Source organism: Eumetopias jubatus, unplaced genomic scaffold (assembly GCF_037043125.1).
Source record: "Eumetopias jubatus isolate StellerSeaLion01/CBP00866 unplaced genomic scaffold, mEumJub1_p1.0 scaffold_8, whole genome shotgun sequence".
Taxonomy (NCBI): domain Eukaryota; kingdom Metazoa; phylum Chordata; class Mammalia; order Carnivora; family Otariidae; genus Eumetopias; species Eumetopias jubatus.
The window spans coordinates 119,920,704-119,942,841 of NW_028274814.1; the positions used below are offsets into that span (position 1 = coordinate 119,920,704).

General features: G+C 43.4%; 1 protein-coding gene across 16 annotated transcripts in view; it reads right to left on the reverse strand.

Annotated features, from left to right (window-relative positions):
- The window catches only part of ANKS1B (ankyrin repeat and sterile alpha motif domain containing 1B), a 1,102,644-nt gene that overhangs the window by 32,450 nt on the left and 1,048,056 nt on the right, over window positions 1-22,138 (reverse strand). For 15 of the 16 annotated variants that reach the window (XM_028121697.2, XM_028121696.1, XM_028121695.2 and 12 more), the window contains 3 exons: window positions 21,519-21,590; window positions 4,929-4,940; window positions 3,930-4,016 (listed from right to left, as the gene is read on the reverse strand). In XM_028121697.2, the coding sequence (XP_027977498.1) occupies window positions 3,930-4,016; window positions 4,929-4,940; window positions 21,519-21,590 (171 nt within the window). The remainder of the gene's footprint in view (window positions 1-3,929; window positions 4,017-4,928; window positions 4,941-21,518; window positions 21,591-22,138) is intronic. The other variant, XM_088025301.1, reaches the window with a different exon arrangement.

The window sequence follows — 22,138 nt, forward strand, 5'->3', positions numbered from 1 at the left end:
AGGCAGGGCCCTTCTCCTGAGTCTCCTCCTCAGGCCGGACCTTCTCCAGGAGAGTGCAATGCCCCTTCAGAGAAAGTGTCCGAAACAGAGGCAACAGCCCCAGCTGAGGGCTGCCAGGAGGTGACCCGTAGAGAGGCTGATGCAGATGAGAACAGCGCACATGCTTAATGGGCTCTTAATTTGACTCCGAGTTTTTTAGAAGAAGTATGTGCTATAAAAAAAAAAAAAAAAAAAAGAGCACTTGTTTAAGCAAATGTTCTGATTTTGTGCTTAAAAAAACAGCATAAACCCTGTTTGAAGTTGGCATTCAAAAAGCAAACAAACAAAAACCAAACCCCAGCACTGCACTGTTCCTAATTTAGCTGGATGGGAAGACTGAGGAGGGGGTCAGGGCGGGAAGGTAAAATGCAACCCACTCTCAGCCAAGCACTGGATACGGGGACTGTGTCACCTCTTGCAAGACCCCACTGGTCTGAAGACAGGGCCGTAACCAAACCGTCAGAGACCTCTGGGCCGAATGCCTCACTAGAGTTCTCTCTGGGCTGTGAATCTACAGAAAGGTGATGTGCTTTATCAACATTTTAGGACTAGGTCTATTCCAAGTTCCATTTTTAATTCAAGACTATTTTCGGCTCTCCCTTCTTAAATCAGGATTAGTGGTTCGATTTGTTTCCTAAGTTTGTGGGTGAGAGGTTTACAAGTTTCTATCCAGGCACCTAACCCCTCCCCGTGGAGCAGCCGAAGTCCTGTATTCATAGAGGAAAAGGAAAGCAGTGCTTTGCCGGAGGGCTCATCTTCCCCGGGCTAGCGGGCTAGCGGGGGCCAGAGAAATGTTAGAGCAGCACCCTGCCCGCTAACCGGTGGTGCTGGCCGTGGAGGGACAGCAGATGAGTTAGGTTAGGGGCTGGGGAGGTCAGGTCACGTTTCAGCCTGTCCTTGCGACCAGCTGGCTGCAGGACTGCAGGGCAGTCACTTAGCAGAGGTCGGAGGCCTTCTGTTTCTGCCCCCCTCCACGCCCTGCAGGCCGAACAAGCTCCTCCAGCTCTCCAGCTAGAGAGCGAGCGAGCAAGCCATGCAGTGACTGGGAGGGGGCCGCTGAGGAAGAAAGCGCAGTGAAAGCATCAGATATGGGTGCGAAGGTATGACTTTTGGCTGTGCCTCATCACAGGCTTAGTGGCCTCTAGCACCTCACCTTGTGAGGTCTTCAAATAGGTGTCCGCCTCACAAGTCCTTCCAGCCAAAGCCGCCTACCCAGACAGCACCTCCCAGGGGAGAGGTCCGCGGGGCAAACCGAAAGCAGGGCTCTGGAGGTTACTTCTGTGCTCCTCTCCCAGGGGGTGAGCACCAGTCTGGGGTCCGCCTTTGCCACAGAACCAGGCGGCCTGTGAAGGTGCAAGGCAGACACTGCGGGGGCCTAGCTGTCTGAGCGCAGCTCCCCTCCCAACACGGCCTGAGAACGGCCCTTCAACAATGCCTCCTCGAGCCCTTTTGGAACCAGTCCTTCAGCCCTGGCTGGTGGTGGTGCTTCTCAGCCTTCTGCCGTCAAACCCCACCATTGCGGCCCGACACTTTCTTCTACTGCTCTAATCCAATCTCTCTGCCTTGGCTTCTCACACACCAATGGCCAGACTGTGGCCCTGAGTCACCCACTCCCTCCCTATGCACTATTCGATCGGGCTAGATCGGCCACATTGCAGGACACTGGGATGGGGACACTGTACACTTGTCAGTGTCAATGTTCCCAGATTCCTGAAAAAGCCTCCAGGCACATGTCAGAGGGAGGGTGGCTTTCCGCCACCAACACAGGCACTTTGCCTTTGCTCCAGATTCTGAAAATTCGCTGAGGACCACACTCCAAGAACTTAAAAGACATGCTGTCCTTCTTTAGTGTTTTTATTCACACAGGATTACCTTTGTGTATTGGTCAGTGCTCAGACTTCCATAGAACAGTCATGGGTGAGCAGGCATTCATGGATGCTCATCTAATTATTGGCGACTGAAGCAGAAGTGTCTCCTCAAGGTATGGGAGGATCAGGTTCTATAGCCCTTGATGTGTCTGTAAGCCAAATGCAAAGGACTGACAGAGCTCTCTCATTCCTCTGATCATGGAGAGTGGATTCGAGAGGATGCTAATAATACAGACGCATCCAGTCACACCACCAGCTTCACAGAATGACAGCCTTAAGACTCTGGGAACTTTTCAGGGCAAAAACCACTTGTTTAGAAATTGTCAGAATCCAAGACTGCTGAGGTTGTTAATCTAAGGGAATGTCAAACTCTTATACTAGAAATATATTGCTATTCATGGTTTTCAAATGCAAATGGATACAGAGTTGCTCCAGGTTAGGGAAGAAACCCAAATGCCAAAGCCTTTCTTGAACCTTAGAAAATAGTGATAGCTATGGTGTTGTCGATGAGAGTTCCATTAGGTTCTGAAACTTTAAAAACCAACTGACTATAATTTAAGGATAAAGAAAGTTTGTGCACCAGTAACTAAAAGTTGCTTCCAACTAATAAAAAAGCAAATCAATCGGGATTTTTCTGATGAGAATCTCCACAGTTGTAATCCCACAACAGTAATGGTCAACACCATATTGCCGGCTTGAAACTATCTTTTCACATAAGGCATCTGACTCTGTGCTTTGGAGATCATCAGCCTGCATAATCGTGCAGGGTTATAAGCTTTCTGCTCGGGTTTCAGAACTGTTTCTAAAACTGGGAGGTTGTTCTCCTAAGTAGATCCAGGGAGCCTGGGCTTGTCTGACTGCGCTTATAGCAATCTTCTTTGTTCTACTAGACAAATCAGGAAACCTCGAATTGGTTGATTCAGATGCTCAGGGTTATTATAGCCTCCCAAGAGTCACTGCCCATGGGACTCCCCCTTGGTCTCTAAATCTGGTTGCCCCGGCCCCAAGTTACTACTGTTTAGTTCACCTGTTTCATGACTTTGATGCCCTTTGTACAAGTAGGGGAACCGGGTAGGGGGTCCAGAAAACAAATGGTATTCACCAATGGGGATCTTTCTACAGTTTATCAGTTGGGAGGATACAGGAATAAAACACATGGACATCTGGGGGTTCTGTGAGGAGGAGCTGGTCAGGTTTTGGTTGTTTATGGAGAGTGACTAGTGGTCACACCCAAGCGTTCTAGTCTCACCCTGGTGCTCGGTCATCTTCATCAGGAAAGGAACTCTAGAACACCCAAGTAAAATGCAACCCGGTTGTTCCCACTCGACCTCCGAGCTCACGAGCTGTTTCCACTGTGAGTACGACGTCACAGCAAAGTCGTACTGTGGCCTGAGCCTCTTTTCTGATTGTGCCTCTTAAGAAAACAATACAGTTGAAATCCTCTCCTCCATCTCAACAGCTGAGAATAAACGCAATTATAAAATATAAAAGTCAGAGAATGTGTTCCTTGCGTCGGGTGTTCACTACATGTATCCAAAGAAAGGACGTATCTATCTCTAGAGAAATGGGAAGACAAATTTCCTAGTCCCTTGGCCAGTAACATCTTCCTCTGATGGAGGAACAATGACATTGCTGCATTTTCATCACATATGTGACTTTTTTTTTTTCCTGTTGTAATGTTCTCTAGATCCAAAGGGAAACACCAGGTACTAAGTGGCCACAGTCTATTAGAGAAGGCACCACAGAAAAAGCAAAACATGTGTAGGAATCCTAGATGAAATCTCTCTGATGCGATGTACCCTTCTGCGTATGAGTGAGAGAGAGAGAGTGAGAGTGTGTGTGTGTGTGTGTGTGCGCGCACGCGCGCGCACGCGCACCTACAGTTGTGTTCAGGGAGCAGAAAGGTGGGGGGCAGGACGTGAATAAAATGGGAGATGCCGGGCATGATGGGAGCAAAGAAGTTTAGATCATATGCCCAGGAGTGTATCTGGTGTCTAAACCAAAGAGAAGTGCAGTACTCACCTTATTTGTTGCATCAATAAATTTGACTCCTTTATAAGAGACCGAAAGAATAATAGTGGGGACCTTCTTCATTTGCTCTGTAGACTTCTGAAATTAAAATGAGAAAGCTGTTAGAGCAGTCTGTGTTGCATGGCAACGGAAGCACATAATTTCTCCTCTTGAAAGATAAAAATGAGCCCAACTTAAGAACAACACACACACACACACACACACACACACACACACACACACCCCAAACACACTCATTTAAATGTATGTCTCTCTTCTCTCGGGCTCGGCTACGGTTTGGGCTTCTAACGTGTCTGTCTTGCACTTGAGAATCTAAAAAGAGCTTGTTCTGCCGCTTCCCGTGGGTGAAGGAATACTCCTTTTCGCTGACACCAAAGGAAGAAATGAACAGCTCTGTCTCCTACTGCGATTTCAAGCAACCGTTCTTTGACTGGAGTTAAACCACGTCAGAGTTAACGCCAAGGGTGAGTTTGGCATTAAAACATACGCCACCACTCCCCCTTTCTCCCAGTCACTCTTTCTTTAAGGCATGATGTAGGTCTGAATCATGTAGTTAAAAGAGGGATTTAAACACATCATTGTGAATTTTACTTGAACCTGGCCAAATCCCTACGAGCTGACGTATTTGCAGCACCACGGCTGGTGACTACGCAGGATGGAATACCACCCTACCACGATGAAGCCCTCCAGAACAGCCCGTATTTTGAGCCAAAGCAAAACCGGATGGTCCAGGTAACCTACTTAATCATTTAGAGCCACTAGATTTCCTTAGGCTAAGTTCTTATGTATGATATGTGTTCCCACCGGCTTCATGTGCTGTGAGTCTGCAGCCTCGGGAGTTTTATGCATCTGCAAAAAGTTTCTCCACAACTGAGGATGTGCCTTTTCTGTTTAGTTTGATCATTCATCACAGGTCACCCATAGTCTGTGTACTTCATTTCCCACCACGGTTCCTCCTAATAATCACATTAAACATCAAGAAGAACCTACCTGACAGTTAGCCTGATGGATTTTCCAGAGAAGACAGGTGGGATCAAAAGGGGAGAGAAAGCACATAAAAAGGTGAGGAAACCATTTCAATAATTCACCAAGAGCACAGAGTCCTGAGACGGTACATGGAGAACAGGCTTTACAGGTAAATTGGATGCAGCGCAACTGCTTTTGTAGGCACAGCTGGGGGCTTTTCAGACCCCGTCTCTCCCTTCCTGTCCCCTCATCACTGTTCGCCGCGCTGCCCTGCCTCATGCCTGACACACCAGAACCTTCCACTGCGGGTGTTCCACAACCACCTGTCTTATGGCTAGTAAGGGAATTGGGGGGAAATATTACCCAATTTTCCATTTTTAAATTCCAAAATGTGACCAGAATTAAAGAAGGCTTTTAGTTGGATAGGGTGAATGAAACTCACTGAACTTAAAAATAATAATTATGTTACATCTTTCACTTGAGCCATGGAAAAGGTGTTTCATGTTCTCCTGATTGTTTTGACACCTCTTTTGGATAGCTACTACACTTGTTTCAAAGGTAGAGCGGATGGATCAGTAAGTGTTACTATTTAGTATTTATTAAATGTTTCATACAGTATGGAAAACAGCTGCTCTCCTGAAGTGATTTTAACTAGTTTTAAATTACCCAGACTTGCTAGTTTTCTTTCGTGATTGCCAGAGATTTATTTATTTTAAAGATTTGTATTTATTTATTTTTGTGAGAGAGAGAGAGCATGAGTGCAGGGAGAGGGGCAGAGGGAGAAGCAGGCTTCCCGCAGAGCAGGGAGCCCGATGCGGGACTCCATCCCAGGACCCTGGGACCATGCCCCGAGCCGAAGGCAGACGCTTAACTGACCGAGCCACCCAGGCGCCCTGCCAAAGCAATTTAGATACTTTTATCTTTTTAATGCGTTATCCAACCAACTCTTTTTTTTTTTTTAAAGATTTTGTTTATTTACCTGACAGAGACAGACACAGTGAGAGAGGGAACACAAGCAGGGGGAGTGGGAGAAGGAGAAGCAGGCTTCCCGCTGAGCAGGGAGCCCGATGTGGGGCCCGATCCCAGGACCCCGGGATCATGACCTGAGCCAAAGGCAGACGCTTAATGACTGAGCCACCCAGGCGCCCCTCCAACCAACTCTTAAAAGTGTACAAGACAGGGGTGCCTGGGTGGCTCAGTTAAGCGTCTGCCTTCCACTCAGGTCATGATCCCAGAGTCCTGGGATCGAGCCCTTAGTTGGACTCCCTACTCAGCAGGGAGTCTGCTTCTCCCTCTCCCTCTGCCACTCCCCTTGCTCCTTCTTTCTCTCTCAAATAAATAAATAAATATCTTTTTTTAAAAAAGCATATAAGATAAATCAAAGGTAAAGCTAGAAAAAACAACACTCAGTATATGGATTTTAAGGCAAAATCCTGGGCTGAGCTCTGTACAAAAGAGCGGGCCACGGCTGGCATGGGCAGTGGCTTGGTGAACTGAATGTGTGTGTGAGGAACTCTTTGTAAAGAGTAACAGTGGATTTCAACAAATTACCTCGCTCATTTCTTGCCATGAATACATTCTATCAGAAGGATCTATCTATACCATGAAACAATACATAGCTAACATAAGATTAAAATATCAACATTTCATTTAGTATTAAGAAAAATCCAAAAAGAGAGACAGTAAAACCATTTGTTATCCATTCAGCAATTGAGTGGTTATGGTAGGCAGCCCACTGTGTTGGGAAAACTCTGAGTCTACTTCAGGGCATGTCAAACAGACCTCAGGTGATGTGCAAACTACAGTCTATGGAAAGTGGCTGTCCCAAGGGCTGTGTTGAGAAGACTCTGAGCCTCGTACCTGGGCTCAGTGGGAAAGAGGGTTGAGAACGACGTCTGTGTGGGGCAGGGAGAGGAAGAGACAGCACAGGAGCTACACACCACAAAGAGAAGCTACAATACGAATGCTATTGCACCAGTGATAGGAACAGAAGGCCTCCAGAGTACTGAGCAGGGAAAGCCTCACTTCGCAGGAGAGAGTGGGGCAAGCCTTCATTACTCACTCACCAAGCACTGTTTGCCTGCTGGGGCTGACTGAGCTGGCTCTGAAAGGATGAACAGGGATTTTCCAGGTGCCAAAAGAGGACAAAAGAGGCTGTTTTAGCAGAAGAATCAACATATACACGAAATGAGAAATAATATGGTGGGTTTGGGTAATTGGTGGAAGATGAGGCTGGTACAGTAGGTTTGGAAGACTGTGACTTACTCTGCCAAGCTAGAATCCCCTGGAAGTTTTTAAGTAGAGCATGGGTGGCAGAAAGACAATGCTGGTGACTGGAAGCACTGGGACGCTGAGGCTGAAGGGAGACCCTAAGCCCCTGGGCTGAGGCAGAGGCACAATCAGGGAGAGGGAACCTTAACTCCGATGAGGGAGACTCTCAAGCGGCTCTGCTAACCCATGTGCCATGGAAGATGAGTGAGCGAGAGCACTCACGGATGAAGAGGCCACTCCTGAGATAAGCGGATACTACAGGGGAACAGGAGGTTGCATGAAATCCTCCCGCGCATGCTCAGTTCGATAATCAGGTGGCGATGTCCAGCAGGAAATGCAAAATAAGAATCTGATCTGGGAATCCATCCGTATCGAGGGGGTGCCTAAGGAGACGGGAGCAGATGAGGGGGCTCAAGGAGTGAACAAGAAGAGGGCAAGGAAGCCCCTGCCTCACTGCGGCTGAAACAGAGCTGGAAGAAGGCTGAGCGCCCTGTCGCCGAGGTCAAGGGGCAGATTCCTTAGAAGGTGGGGGTGGAGCCTGGGGCCCTGAGGACCGAAAAAGGGCCAAAAAAATCAAAGCCCAGCACCGTGGCTGGCACACATAGCGGCTGCTATTTTTATTGGGTCTTCTGGGTGAAATCGCTGGCTTTAGCAACTAGAGAAATGTGCTGCTGATGTTATTAAGAGCAGCTTGAGGAGAATGGTGGCAGCAGAGGAAAGAACAGTGATCTGTGCACCGAATGTGAGCGAGAGGGAACGGAGAGCAATAGCCAGGCCAGGACACCAGCTCTTAGGCTGAAATGAAGGCATCAGTGGTGGTTTCGGTCCAGATACGAAGATTCTACATCGTACACTCAGCCAAGCTGAACAAAGAAGAAAGCATAAAAGCCCAGTCATTTCTTTTTCTTTCGTGGGATCCCTGCTTTCCTAACTGGAGGCCATCCTGGCGTGGCCCCTGCTGCTGGCTGTGTGCGGTCTGTGCCGCCTGCGGAGGGCGGTGCTGGGGGTGGGGCACCCGGCCCCGGTGGGAGTCCAAACCTACTTCTCTCCGGCTCAGCGCCTTGACAAGAAGCTGCGGGACCCTGGGTGACCGCAGAGGTGCTCCGGTGGGCCTTCGATGTCATGCTCCTCCTTTAAGGCATTTATAATTCTATGAGAGAGAAAAATCCAACCTCTTTCAGGGGATTTTCTGTTGGGCGTACTCTGATCGAGCTTTCAAAGAGGTCTTTTCATATGTTATTTTAACGGAAGATGAAAACACGTAGAAAGAAAGCAAATATACTGAGTCTTCAGGGAGAATAATCAAAGAGGCAAGAAATCCAACAAGGGCTTACTTCATTTTATGAAGGCTCTATAGATATCGAAAGTGAGCGGGGCCTCAGTCCAATCATGGACGGTCTGCGTCCCACTGTCTCCATTTGCTCTTACGAGCTGCAACGCCGGTTTTCTCTTCCTTCGCAGGGACGGAGGCCCCTAGGCTGGACATCACTGCTCAAGTTACAAAGCGCTTGCCCCCGGCCACGGCAGTCTCTGTGATCTATCTGGATAGTTAATGCTCCCATATATGTACATATGTTAAAACAGTCAAGCCTTATTTATTTGTATAAACAGAATTCTCTTCTTCAGTAAAATGCTCAGGGCAAACCTTATGTGATGGTTCTCTTTTGTTTCTAGTTGTTTTCTTTTCTGTGCCACACTCTGTGGAATTTTTTTTTTTTTTTTTAGATTTTATTTATTTGACAGGGCGAAAGACACAGTGAGAGAGGGAACACAGCAGGGGGAGTGGGAGAGGGAGAAGCAGGCTTCCCGCGGAGCAGGGAGCCCGATGTGGGGCTCGATCCCAGGGCCCCGGGATTATGACCTGAGCCGAAGGCAGACGCTTAACGACTGAGCCACCCAGGCGCCCTCTTTGTGGAATTTCTGAGGCTTTCCCCAGTTCTCAAATTCCCTCCCCTTCAATGCCAGTTTTACAGGAGAGACTGATTTGTAATGAGGACCTCCAGATACCTTAGCAGCTGAACACTCGTGGGTAATGCCCCAGATTAACTTAACCTTTATAGCATCTTGCTCTTCTGCTGAAAAAGCATTACAGTGATAGTCAATTGTATTTTGTTCACAATTTCCCAGAATAAGATTATCATTCTTTTATTACTCCAAGAGAAACAATATTTAATTATACAGGGATGCTACATTTCTGAAACCTAGACTAAAATGCAACTTTTGAATCTTAAATGCAAAGCCAGCTTTATATTTAGTGCTTGGGTTTGTAGTAACTGTAAGCATTACACAGAATAGGGATTGTATATCCCTTGTATCTGGAGGTGGGCACCTGAGATACTGTTCTTAACAGGCAAAGTAATTGAACGCTCTTAGAATATTTTTTTTTTAAAGAGGGATTTTTGGACTCACCCAAGAAAGCAATGCCATCTTTTGTCTTTTCCTTTTAAACTATAAACTATGGGGGCTCCATTTGCAACAACGTGGATGGAACTGGAGGGTGTTATCCTGAGTGAAATAAGTCAATCAGAGAAAGACATGTATCATATGACCTCACTGATATGAGGAATTCTTAATCTCAGGAAACAAACTGAGTGTTGCTGGAGTGGTGGGGGGTGGGAGGGATGGGGTGGCTGGGTGATAGACATTGGGGAAGGTATGTGCTATAGTGAGCGCCGTGAATTGTGTAAGTCTGTTGAATCACAGATCTGTACTTCTGAAACAAATAATGCAACATATGTTAAGAAAAAAGAAAAAGAAGATAGCAGGAGGGGAAGAATGAAGGGGCGTAAGTCAGAGGGGGAGATGAACCATGAGAGACGATGGACTCTGAGAAACAAACAGGGTTCTAGAGGGGAGGGGGGTGGGGGGATGGGTTAGCCTGGTGATGGGTATTAAAGAGGGCACGTTCTGCGTGGAGCACTGGGTGTTATGCACAAACAATGAATCATGGAACACTACATCAAGAACTAATGATGTAATGTATGGTGATTAACAATAAAAAATTAAAAAAAAAAAAACTATGGGGGCGCCTGGGTGGCTTAGTCGTTAAAATGTGTGCCTTCGGCTCAGGTCATGATCCCAGGGTCCTAGGATCGAGCCCCGCATTTGGGCTCCTGCTCAGGAGGAAGTCTGCTTCTCCCTCTCCCACTCCTACTGCTTGTGTTCCCTCTCTTGCTCTCTGTCAAATAAATAAATAAAATCTTAAAAAGAAATTAAACTATAAACTATGAACTGCTTGGAATCTTTGTATCAAGTCAGAAATTGCCACTGGTGCTTTTATTTTATCCTTATAGCAGGCCCTGAAAAGAAACAGTTTCTCATTTTCTAATGCAGAATCAACAGTATGAGAATATCCTTTTGAGACTGCAGGGATGCTCTGGTCTCAGAGCATGACTTTCATAAGTGTGAGTGAGAGCAAAGAGGTTTACAACAAGGAGCACTTCAGTTGTGAGCTCTAATGTTGCGTTTGAGTCTGGAGTGAGGTTTATGTTCCTAATGAGAATCATTTGTGCCCCATAACCAGTACAGAGAGGGAAGAGAGGGAGGCAGTCCATGGGGAGGATGTCACCGACCCTTCATTCTTACAATACTCTGCTCATTTCCAGTGTATTTTAAACACAGACTGGGGAATAGATCTCCGGATGGTCTACTGCCATCCAACTTATATTTTTAACCCACACATGGCTACCCTGAGAATGCTTTCTAGTTAGATATTCAAGTGCTGAGTCATAACTGTTAATTTGGCCACATAATATTTTCTTTAGTTCATTTCAAAGCTTAATTATTGTATTCAGTTTCAGCAAGTAAATTAAAATAGGATCAAACAATTATGTTTGGTAGCCCTAAGTGACTTTTAAACGACTTAAAAAATGCATAAAACCAGCAGTATTGTATTTTGTATTCAGCAAAACTAGTTATGTTGCAGAGACTGTAAGAGGCAGAAAGCAGACCACAGATGAGCCATTTGAAATGAACTTTTACCCTTGAAACTCAGTCTCAAGGTCATTTCCTGGGAAAGCCTCTTGTGGCCTCCCAGCCTGACAGGATGGCTGTCTCTTGTTCTGAAAGCCTGCCTGGCACCTGCTGCTCTCCCTTGGGGTTCACTGCCCTGGTCCTGGGGTTGTTTCCCTCACTCTATGGGGGGGCTTCCTTGAAGATGGCCCACACCTTTCTTGATTTGTTTCTTGTCTCCCCCATAATGACTAGCACATGGTCTTAGGTTGAACCCTATGACATAGCCATTTTTATGGATCAAAAAAAAAATGGCTGAATATCAGCAATTTCATAGGGTTCAATCTAACAGCTGCTGAAGTCTGTGATTATTAAGAGAACGAGCAAATGAATTAAGGTATGGTAATGAGCACAAAGCCAGCTTTATAAGAAAGAACCACAGTACCAGCCTCTCAACACAGGAAGAGCCAGCAAACTTTTCAGAGAGCCCTGGTGCCCAGAGCCAGGCATGAAGGCCTTGGAAGAACTTGGAGAACCACAAATGTGATCAGAGATATGCCAGAAGACTCCTATGGGATGGGAAGGCTTCACAGACTTCTGTGATTTGTCAGCCTCAAGGAGAGAAAGGCTAGGTGTTCATTTTTGTAATAGGAAACCGGTTCAAATTGCAAGCATGGAGATGAGAAGGAAAGACTTGTCAGGAGGGCAGGAGGATTATTAGGGGCAGCTGGGAAGTTTTTCCCTCTGGATGTCTTTAAAAATAGTTTGGACTCTCATTTGTCACTAATGACTTAGGGGTAAGTCTCATTTGGCTGGGGAATGAGGCTAAATGACCTCTCAAGGGCTTTTCTTGTCATGAGAACTGGACATGAAGGCTGGGTGAATAGAGAGCCTCACTGAGACCATGTGACAAGAGCAGACGGTGGGCAGGCAGCCACTCAAACGACTCCTCGGGCACAGGACACGGCTACTGCACTGCCAAGTGTAACTCATACACCCTGGCCGAATCTAGCACAGCGCACAGCGGTGCCCTCCATCTCTACTCCTCGGGCCCGGGCTGGTTTCCAGGCACCATGGCTCAATGACTCTACCAGGGCAGCCTGTCTACACAGCAGACCTAACAGGAATGCCCAGTGGACCGAGGCAGTGGTTCTCAAACATCTGTGAGCATTCGAATCCTGTGGAAGGCTTATTAAATAACAGATAGTTGGGCTCCACACCTAGAGTTTCTGATTCAGTAAGTGCTATGATCTGAAGGTCTATGATCTCCCAAACTTCTTATGTTGAGTCCTAATGCCCAACGTCTTAGCAGGTGGGGCCTTTGGGAGGTGCTCGGGTTGTGAGAATAGAGCTCTGAATGGCATTAGTGGGCTTATAAGAGAGGCCTCTTCTACCGTGAGAGGGCACAGTGAAGATGACCGTCAATGAGCCAGGAAGAGGGCCGTCACCCGACACCAAATCTACCAGCGCCTTGACCTTGGGATTTCCCAGCCTTCAGAACCATGAGAAATAAATTTCTCCCTGTAATCTGGTATTTTTATTACAGCAGCCTGAACAAACTAAGACAGTAAGTGAGGTAGGGGCAAAGATTTTGCATTTATCACAAATTTCCAGATGCGGCTGCTACCATAGTTTGAGAACTTCTGCTCTAAAAATACCGCTGATTTTTGATTGAAAGTCACTGTCAGAACTGTTTTCCGCTGCTATGCATGTAAACTCAGTTGTACTGCATCCTACATTAATTCAGAGAGCAGTTAATTTATCAAAACACACTATCCTCCACTTGACAAATGATTTCCAAAAATCCTTAGTTAGCACTTAGTTACAGCTTTTGGTCTTCAGAGCAAATAACAAGAATTATTTAATCTTCCATAGTTTCTCAGGGGCTGTGAAAGTATAAAACCTTCTTCACATAAAATAAAGAGTTCAGGTCATAAAGATAGATTCTGGAGTTACATCTAGAATAGATGTTGATCGGACAGAGCTGATAAGCCCAGGGGTCATGCTGAAGATGTATGGTTTCTCATAAAAGTTCCCCAGTTCTCCCTCAACTAGGAGCACATCCAAGATATTAAGTACATGCCCTTGAGAGATGTGACAAGCAAACATCAACACATTTTTGTGTACTGCTTCTGGGAGTGTAAACTGGAACAAATATTTTGGAAGGCAATTTGGCAATACTTTACCAGAGTTTCTAAGATGTGTATACTTTTGACCTAGCCACTCTACATTTAGTGGCTCATTCTAAGCAAATAATCAGACCAGTTGCAAAAGATCTTAAAAAAGAGAAACCTTTTTTGTGGGGATGTTGCCCACAGTACTGGTTATAATTTGAAAAGATTCAAAATGACCTAATGACCAATAAGGGGAACTGGTTAAGTAAGTTTGATTCAGTTATGGATTGGAATATTGTTCAACCACTATGAGTAATACTGCAGATGAATATATACTGGAATAAACATTTTCAAATATATTGTTATGTTAAAAATAGATTAGAAAACAGAAAACAGTAGGCACTGAATATTTCTATTTCTTTGTAGGAAAGGGATGCCTATGAATGCATGACGAATCAGTCTGGAGGCTTACATATGAACAAGGTGTTAACAGAGAGGTGTTTAACATCTCTGTGTGACAAAATTACAATTGCTTTTATTTCTCCTTTCTGTAGCTCTATTTTAAAACTGGATAACAATGAATGTGTATTGCTTCTGTAATAATAAAATGTGAAGTTTTAAAAATGTATAATCTTTAGTTAAAAAGCCAAATGTAAACATGTGAAAAAACATACCAACCTGTTTAATCCATCGCTCATAAGTACAACTGCAGAGTGTGTGTGTGTGTGTGTGTGTGTGAGAGAGAGAGAGAGAGAGAGAGAGAGAGAGAGAGAGAGAGAGAGAGAGAGAGTGTTCATCTTAAAATCATGAAGGGACCCACCGCTAAGCTCCTTCCTCCAGAAGCTACTGCACTACAGCGAACAAGAGCACAGAAGGCGCATGTTTGGATTCCTGTCTTGGCTCCACTGTGTGTAAAGGTATTTAATTTCTATGTCTTAGTTATTTTGTCTGTAAAATGGGTATGTTAATACATCATCTACTTTGGAGAACTGTGAGGATTATGTAGTTCAGTGCCCAGCATGTAGTGGGCACCAATAGATTTTAGCTATTACTCTTACTCTGAGGATGGATGCTTTCACTTAGCTGCTTTCCAAAGTATGGCATCCCACTAGCAAAAGAGAGAAGTGAAATCAAGATGGGTGAGTATATGGAATCCACTCTGGGCTGCTTGCTAGCAGAGCGGTGAAATGGCGGCTGCAACAGGGAGCGTTCAGCAGAGCCACACGTCTGGACCGAGGACAATGGACTCAATTCGTTTAGAAAGAGAGCTTGAGCTTAAGACAAAGTGGGAATTAAAGACAGAGGTGGCCCATGACATCTGTGTAGTAGTGAGGGTGTTACATGGGAAAAGAGCCAGTAACAAGAGCAACAGAAACAAACAAAAAAGTAAGAGAACTTGGATGTGAAGCCGATATAGGATGAAAGGACTGTTGCGTCCTCCTTTGGGAGGACCCCCAGGAAAACACTCACAAAGCAAAGCTCAGCAGCAGGCAGTTAGCAATGCTGTTTCTTTCTGTGTATTGTCATTTTAATACACGCTCACATCTGTGGGCTTAGACCTGTACTGACCTGGCTCGGGCAGTACTTGGGAGGGAGCGAAAGAGGAAATATTTGATTCTTCCCTGAAACTTGGGCAAATGGAGAGTTGTAAAAAAACAGCTGTTTACAATTTTTTTCCCCCCGGCCTGGTTCCTAAGTAGTAGTCCCTGAGATGATTTCTGGGAATGACAATTCCTCCTAGATGGGAGTTGTGGAAAGAACCAAAGATGACCTTAGACAAGTGGGAATTAAAGGCAGAGGCAGCCCATGACATCTTCTAGTGCTGTGAAGTAGTGAGGGTGTTTCAGGAGTCTCTTCTAAGATCAGAGGCTTCTTAACATTTCCATCTAATTCTAAAATCTTTTTCCCAGCTTTCCAATCCGTTCTCCAACATTAATTTGTTTCCTTACTAGCACAGAAAAAAGACAGCTTTCACACTTCAACCAAGGCACAATTATTTGGAAATCTATATATCTGAAAATTCAACTTTAGAATTGCCTCTAGATTGAAAGTTTAAAAATAAGACAAGTGAAGGGGACAGACTCACCAAGAAACCTGAACTGTGGTATCTGAACTATCAGAGCCCTTTGGGAAATAAAGATTCCCCAACCTAAATTTGCCAGAAGATCTGCTTATTCCTGACTTTAAAAATAAGTTTAAAATAATTATCTTGCATCGAGAAGGCAGATTTCTACCTGACGGTAGTTGAAAACAGATATTTTTCTTTTTTTTGAAAAAGAAATTTCCTTGAACACAGACACCTGTGAACAATATGAATCAACAACTGTGGGCTTAGAGAAAGTCAGATTTCACAGAGTATTAAGTTGAATATAATGGCCCGCCTCGTACAGCACATGTTTTGTAATGGTATATCTAATTAGAGAAGTGACTGACTACTGTGTATTAGTGATAATTATACCCTGAGGCAAAATTTAGGGCTGGGGGATGGGGTATGTGTAAATCTGGGGAGGCAAAAAGGACTAGACCCTCATCTGGCCTTTCACCAACCACTGTACATTTTAGAATCTTTGAAGTGGGAGTTATTTATACCAAAGAGAACACCGAAAGGCCAAAGCAACGTCTTTATTGCTTTGTAAAGTTCAGTCCTGTGGACACATTATTTAAAAGAGGCAAGCTATCTCCCAGTCAATTGAGGAACAAGTTACCTTCCCAAAATACAAAACTGCAAAATTACATTTTCCATCTTAACTACAGTTTCCCATCATTTTCTCTCCCTTTTGGTGATGGCCTTTAAAAACTGGAAATAAGAGTGCAGGATGCCCAAGTTTTTGAATACTCTCTTACATATTTGTGAACAAAGAAAACCAGGGAAATGACTGGAACACCGGCATTATAGTTGAGGGAAAACAAATGAAATAATCCAAAGCAAATCTATCCATCAACTTACTTGTTTTTCAAACGTTTGGAAGAAGAGGTCAATGTGTTTTTGAGGTTTTACTGAACTAGCAGACTCTCTATAGGCATTACTTTATTGAACCATCAAAATCACCTTAAAAGGAAGCTATGCTGCGGCAGGCCCTGGGGATACAATATACATGGTTCTTGCCCTCTAAGGGGCACGGGGCATGAGGAGCCAGGAGCTTGTACAGTGTGACATGAGGGGTGACAGAAGGAAGGTTCCGTGTTCTATGGGGAACACGTTTGGGGGCGTCGTATTCTGGATCTTAGGACTAATGCTTCCCCTCAGGAGTCCTTTCAAAAATGAAGACTGTCTCTGAGCACAGAGTTAGCTGGAAAACCCAACCAGTAACATAAAAGGCAGCACTAAATGAGTCTGTTCAGATTAAACAGACATCTCTTACAACTTCTCACACATCACCATGTTTTTAGATTTTAATTTTAACTAGAAAGGTCTATAAAGCTGTCACAGTAAAGGAAATAAGCAGCCAAGTTGTCCTACTGAAGAGCAAAATAATTCACAGAACTCAATCTTCCTAAAAGTGTGCCTCAATATCAAGACATATGTAATCTCTTAGGGTTTTATTGTAGAAAACTCTGAAAGATAAGACAAAAATTGCAGTTTTGCTTAAAAAAATTATTAGGGTTTGGGGTGCCTGGGTGGCTCAGTCGTTAAGAGTCTGCCTTCGACTCAGGTCATGATCCCAGGGTCCTGGGATCGAGCCCCGCATCGGGCTCCCTGCTCAGCAGGAAGCCTGCTTCTCCCTCTCCCACTCTCCCTGCTTGTGTTCCCTCTCTCGCTGTGTCTCTCTCTGTCAAATAATAAATAAAATCTTTAAAAAAAAATTATCAGGGTTTAATGTAAGTTCCTATTGATTCTTCACTAAACACAATTCAGAAGATAATTTTAAGAGGGTTTGGATCCAGGAGAAAAAAAAATCTTAAGACAAAAACCTGCATACAAATGTTGATAGCGGCTCTATTCATAACTGCAAAACCTAGAGGCAACCAAGGTGGCCTTCAACAGGTAAACAGATGAACAAACTGTGGTACTTCCATACGAGGGAATATTACTCAGCTGTCAAGCCACAAAAGACATAGAAGAAGGAAGCTTAAAAGCATATTGCTAAATGAAAGAAGCCAGTCTGGAAAGGGTACATACTGTATGATTCCAACTATATAACATTCTGGAAAAGGCAAAACTATAGAAACAATAAAAAGGTCAGTGGTTGTCAGGGGCTGCCAGGGCAGGGGAGAGGAGATGAACAGGTGGAGCAGAGGGGAGGTTTAGGACATGAACCGATTCTTTGTGATACTGTAAGGGGAGATACACATTATGCATTTGTCAACACCCGAAACACTACAAGACAAAGAATGAACTCTAATGTAAACCACAGACTTTAGTTAATAACATAAGAATATTGGTTCATAGGGGCGCCTGGTCGGCTCAGTCGTTAAGTGTCTGCCTTCAGCTCAGGTCATGGTCCCAGGGTCCTGGGATCGAACCCCACATCGGGCTCCCTGCTCCGCAGGAAGCCTGCTTCTCCCTCTCCCACTCCCCCTGCTTGTGTCCCCTCTCTCGCTGTGTCTCTGTCAAATAAATAAATAAAATCTTAAAAAAAAAAGTATTTAAAAAAAACTGTGACAAAGGTACCACACCAATGCAAATGTTACTAATAAGGGCAACTGTGAGGGTGGTCGTGGTGGAGGGAGGATACATTCAAGAACTCTGTGCTTTATGCTCAACTTTTCTGTTAACCTAAAACTGTTCTAACAAGTCAAGTCTATTAGAAAAATCGTTAGGTTAAAGAGGGAAAAGGCTGGTTTAACCTGAACAGAGACAGAAGTGATTCCATATTGTAGAATGATGTGAATTCCTGTCACCTCACACAGCTTAGCTTATGATGGCCTATTTCTGACTGAAATAATATATGTCTAATTAAACACCAGGACATCAGTGTAGAATTATCTTTGCTTCAGAACAGGAGGGGAACTTAGAGATGAATAAATAATAGGTTTAGATAAACTTAGAAATTAACCGATTGTGACTACCAAACACTCCAAATGTTTCCGAAAAGGGGAAATTGTGTTTGGTTTGTGCTGGGGCAAAGTACATGTGTTTAAGTATTATGGAAAAAAATATAGTTGCTTAGGATGCAATAAAAACACTCCTGAAATTTTTATTTAGGTTAACTGATTGGAATGTACTCCAAATTACTACGTATGTCTGTACCTAAATGGTTTAATTTGGCTAATTTTACAGAGTCTTTGAGGGTTCTTAAAGCTCTTTATCAATATAAATGATCCACATTTTCAGCTGTTTTAAAACTCAGGACAATAAATGTTCTACTGGCTCATTAGAGGGGTGGTAGAGCTTAGGGTTTGGAGTCTGGTGGTAAAGGTAAATCACCCCGGTTCAAACCCTGGGTGTACCACTTGCTGGCCGGGTAACCTTGGGTAAGTTACTTAACTTTCGTTGGCCCTGGTCCCCTCATATGAAAAGTGGGGACAACAGCAATATTTACCTCATGATTAAGTGAATAAATGCACATAATCACGTGTGCAAGGCCTGCTATATGGCTCTCAAGTGTTAACTGTTATTGGTACTAATAAACTGACTTTAGGAGACTCTGCCTGCAGGTCATTTTGGGAATCATCTAGGATGCTCCTGCAGGCTACCGGCCACATGAAAACCCCTCTACAGTGATACTTCTCTGGGGGAACTAAAATGTTAACATGTTAGACTCCTCCACTGAACTGTGAAGTCAGTGAGAGCAGGAGCCAAATCTTAGGCATCTTTGTTAACAAAGTACACTAAGGAAATATTTTTCAGAATCAAGAACCATACTGATTTACTTCTTACTGGGCAAGAAATTTTAATTTCAATTAAAACGCATACCATTGGATTGAAAAGGTCTTTTTTCCCCCACCGAAAGAGTAAACCAGGTCAAGCTTTAATCTACAGTACTTTGGCCTAATGATATTACTCTATATCAACTTTTAAGATCATCTATGTCCTAAAGTATTTTCCCTGGGTGGACTTGATGATTCTGGGACTTTGGCCTTTAAGGCCACCATACTGAAAACAGAGAAAATAGCAACTTGAGGTTCAAACTGAAAATTAACTGCAAGCTGAGAGCCACACCATTTTCAGTTGGTGAGAGTTCTAATTCACAACACAATGGTCCCGGATAACAGCAAGCCTGTGCTTCTAGTTAGGAAAGGCTCTAATGAGTGCAGTGAGTGCAACTTTAGCTACTGTACCAAAGACTGATACTTATTTAATCAGGATGGGAAATAAGAGTTGGTGATATCCTAAGAAGCAATAAAGTTCCTATTTTCATGTAAACGAACCCAAGTAAACACCAAGGGCAGCAAACCAGAAAAACACCCCAAAGAACAGAATGGCTTCTAAACAGACGACCTTTTCTGTTTCATTTTCAGCAACAGACAAGTATTTAACTAAATTATTCTCCACCGACACTATTAAAAGGGCTTTCCTGTTATCAGAATGGAATTTCAGATCCACTTAATTTCAAGAAATTGACTGAAATTCAAATCACAAATCTGGTTTTAAATGGTGTTCTGTACTCTATGCACTATTTCTGCTGATTACAGCATTGAAGTAGCTGGACCCAGATAACGGAGTTAATAGTATTAAATCAGAGATGCCAAATTAATTTCTTAGACGTGTTCATAAATAGCTCTAAAATTATTATGAGGCTTGATGATTGAAAAATGTTCCCATTTTCTTATTGTTCATTGGTGACATAATTAAGATCAGATATACATTTAGAATACAAGATTCCCAGAATTATAAAACCACAAACGAGGAACCCTAAGGGGCATCTAGTCCAACGTCCTCATTTTCTAAGTGAGAAAATGAGGCCCGGGAGAAGCAGGGGACTGTAGTAGTTAAACGCTTGGGCTCTGGAGTCAGACAGACCTGTGTTCCAGTTCCAGATTGGCAAGTTCTTCACTATGTGACCTTGGGAAAGTTATTTAACCTCTCCAAGCCTCAGTCTCTTCAAGTGTAGAACGGAGGTAAGGACTGCCCTAAACCCCAGGTTTGTGGTAGGATTAAATGAGATAAACATGCAAAGCATTCAGCTCAGCACAGAAGACTGGTATATTTTAACTACTCAGTAAATATTAGCAGTTATTATCATGATGACTAAGAGTGACTTCCAAGGCAATGTAAGCAGCAACAAAACCAGAACACAGAGTTCTTGACACATATTACAGCTTTTTTCATCTAAATACAGTACCTGGGATAAAAGATTCATTGGCACTGACAATATAACTCTACATCAAATAGAAGGATAACTAATTTCAGTCTTCCTGCTATTGAACTGATCCAAATATTAAATCAGCGATCACATTTGGAGGTCTCAATTTCATGAAGATTCACACATATTTGGCTTTCCATGAGCAATCGATATTACATATTTGCCTTCATAACTGTTTTAGTTTAATTTTTAAATATTTCCCACCCGACACTGCTCATGTAAAATAAAACAACGTATAATGGCCACAAATAAGAGTTAGGGTTCACTTGCTAACAATCTTAAATTTGACTCTGGTTAGTTGCTATATGGAATGAGTCTACCATTCTTAATCTGTACTGTCAGGTATGGCCACAGCCTCTATACATCTGTTATAGAGGAAGCAAGGATAAGGGACACATTAAAAAAAAAAAAAAAACAACTACAGTGGATGTGCAGTATGAGTAAGATTCGGTTTGGCTAATAGAGACTCCTAGGAATCCAGCGGCCAATGATCACAGACATCTACAACTGCCATTTTTGTCAACCTTTACTGCCCTTACATGATTTACTCAGACTTGTTTTTTTTTCTTATACTAAAAAAACCCCAGAATTGAGAAGTCTCATAAGGAATATTAGCTTTATATAATAAGCTCTCAATACTTGAGCATTTGATAATTTTTTAGTTAATTGATGGTCTTTACAGTAAATATTCTCAGACCAGCAGGTAGGTGCTTAAACCGTTTTCTTGCAATAAACTAAAGACCATTTTTCTCTTAATCTGGAGAATGACCAATGTACATACAATTAACTTTAAATCTTTAAAGAGTAAATGCAACGTGGCATAAATACATCCATACGTCCAACAGACATCAACTCACACTACAGTGAGAAAGCTCAAGTATAAACACGAACAAAGCCCAAACACCTTTTTTATGTAAAGGCAATGTGATTCAGCAGGCGAAGAAAATAGTCATTTGAAAAGTGGCAATTTGTAACCATACCCGGTATTTAGTATTTCAGCAACTAGAAATAAAAATGTTTGGCAAACTTACCCGCATTTTTGCACAGGCGTCTTGGGTTGATTCTGTCCCTCTGAGCTCTTTTATCAGCATGGAACCTAAATACTAAAATATAAAACAATTCAATGATTTATGAAAAAAAGGATATAAATATGAGTTGCAATTTAAAACCAAACTGTGGAAGTCCTACTGGCTTGGTTTCCTGGCTGAAAGTTGTTGAATAACTTTTAAAAACTAACAGTAACTAATCCTAACAAATAAATGCTTTTAGAGAGAGAATGCTGTAGAATTAACTACAGTTGAGAGCTGTAAATTGCTCTTTATAATAAAACTGCAGCATTTTCTAAAGATGCCATCTTTCAAATCATATTTAACTGCAAAATGGGGGCATCTAAAAATGTTTTCCCTTTTTTTTTTGAGGCAGCAATGTCTGCAAAAATAAATCACGCTACTCTCTACATAATTACAGGGTTGTATGAGACAGCTGAGAAGCTAAGCGACATGCACCCCATTTGGGCTGAGTTGGCTGCGTAGGTAATTAACATTAGGCCGCTCTCAAGCAGAGATGCAGTTTGGGGTCTTTTCATTCACAGCTGCGCGCCCAGTGGCTGATCCACCTGAGAATGGGATGCGAACGAGATGGAAGCCTGCGG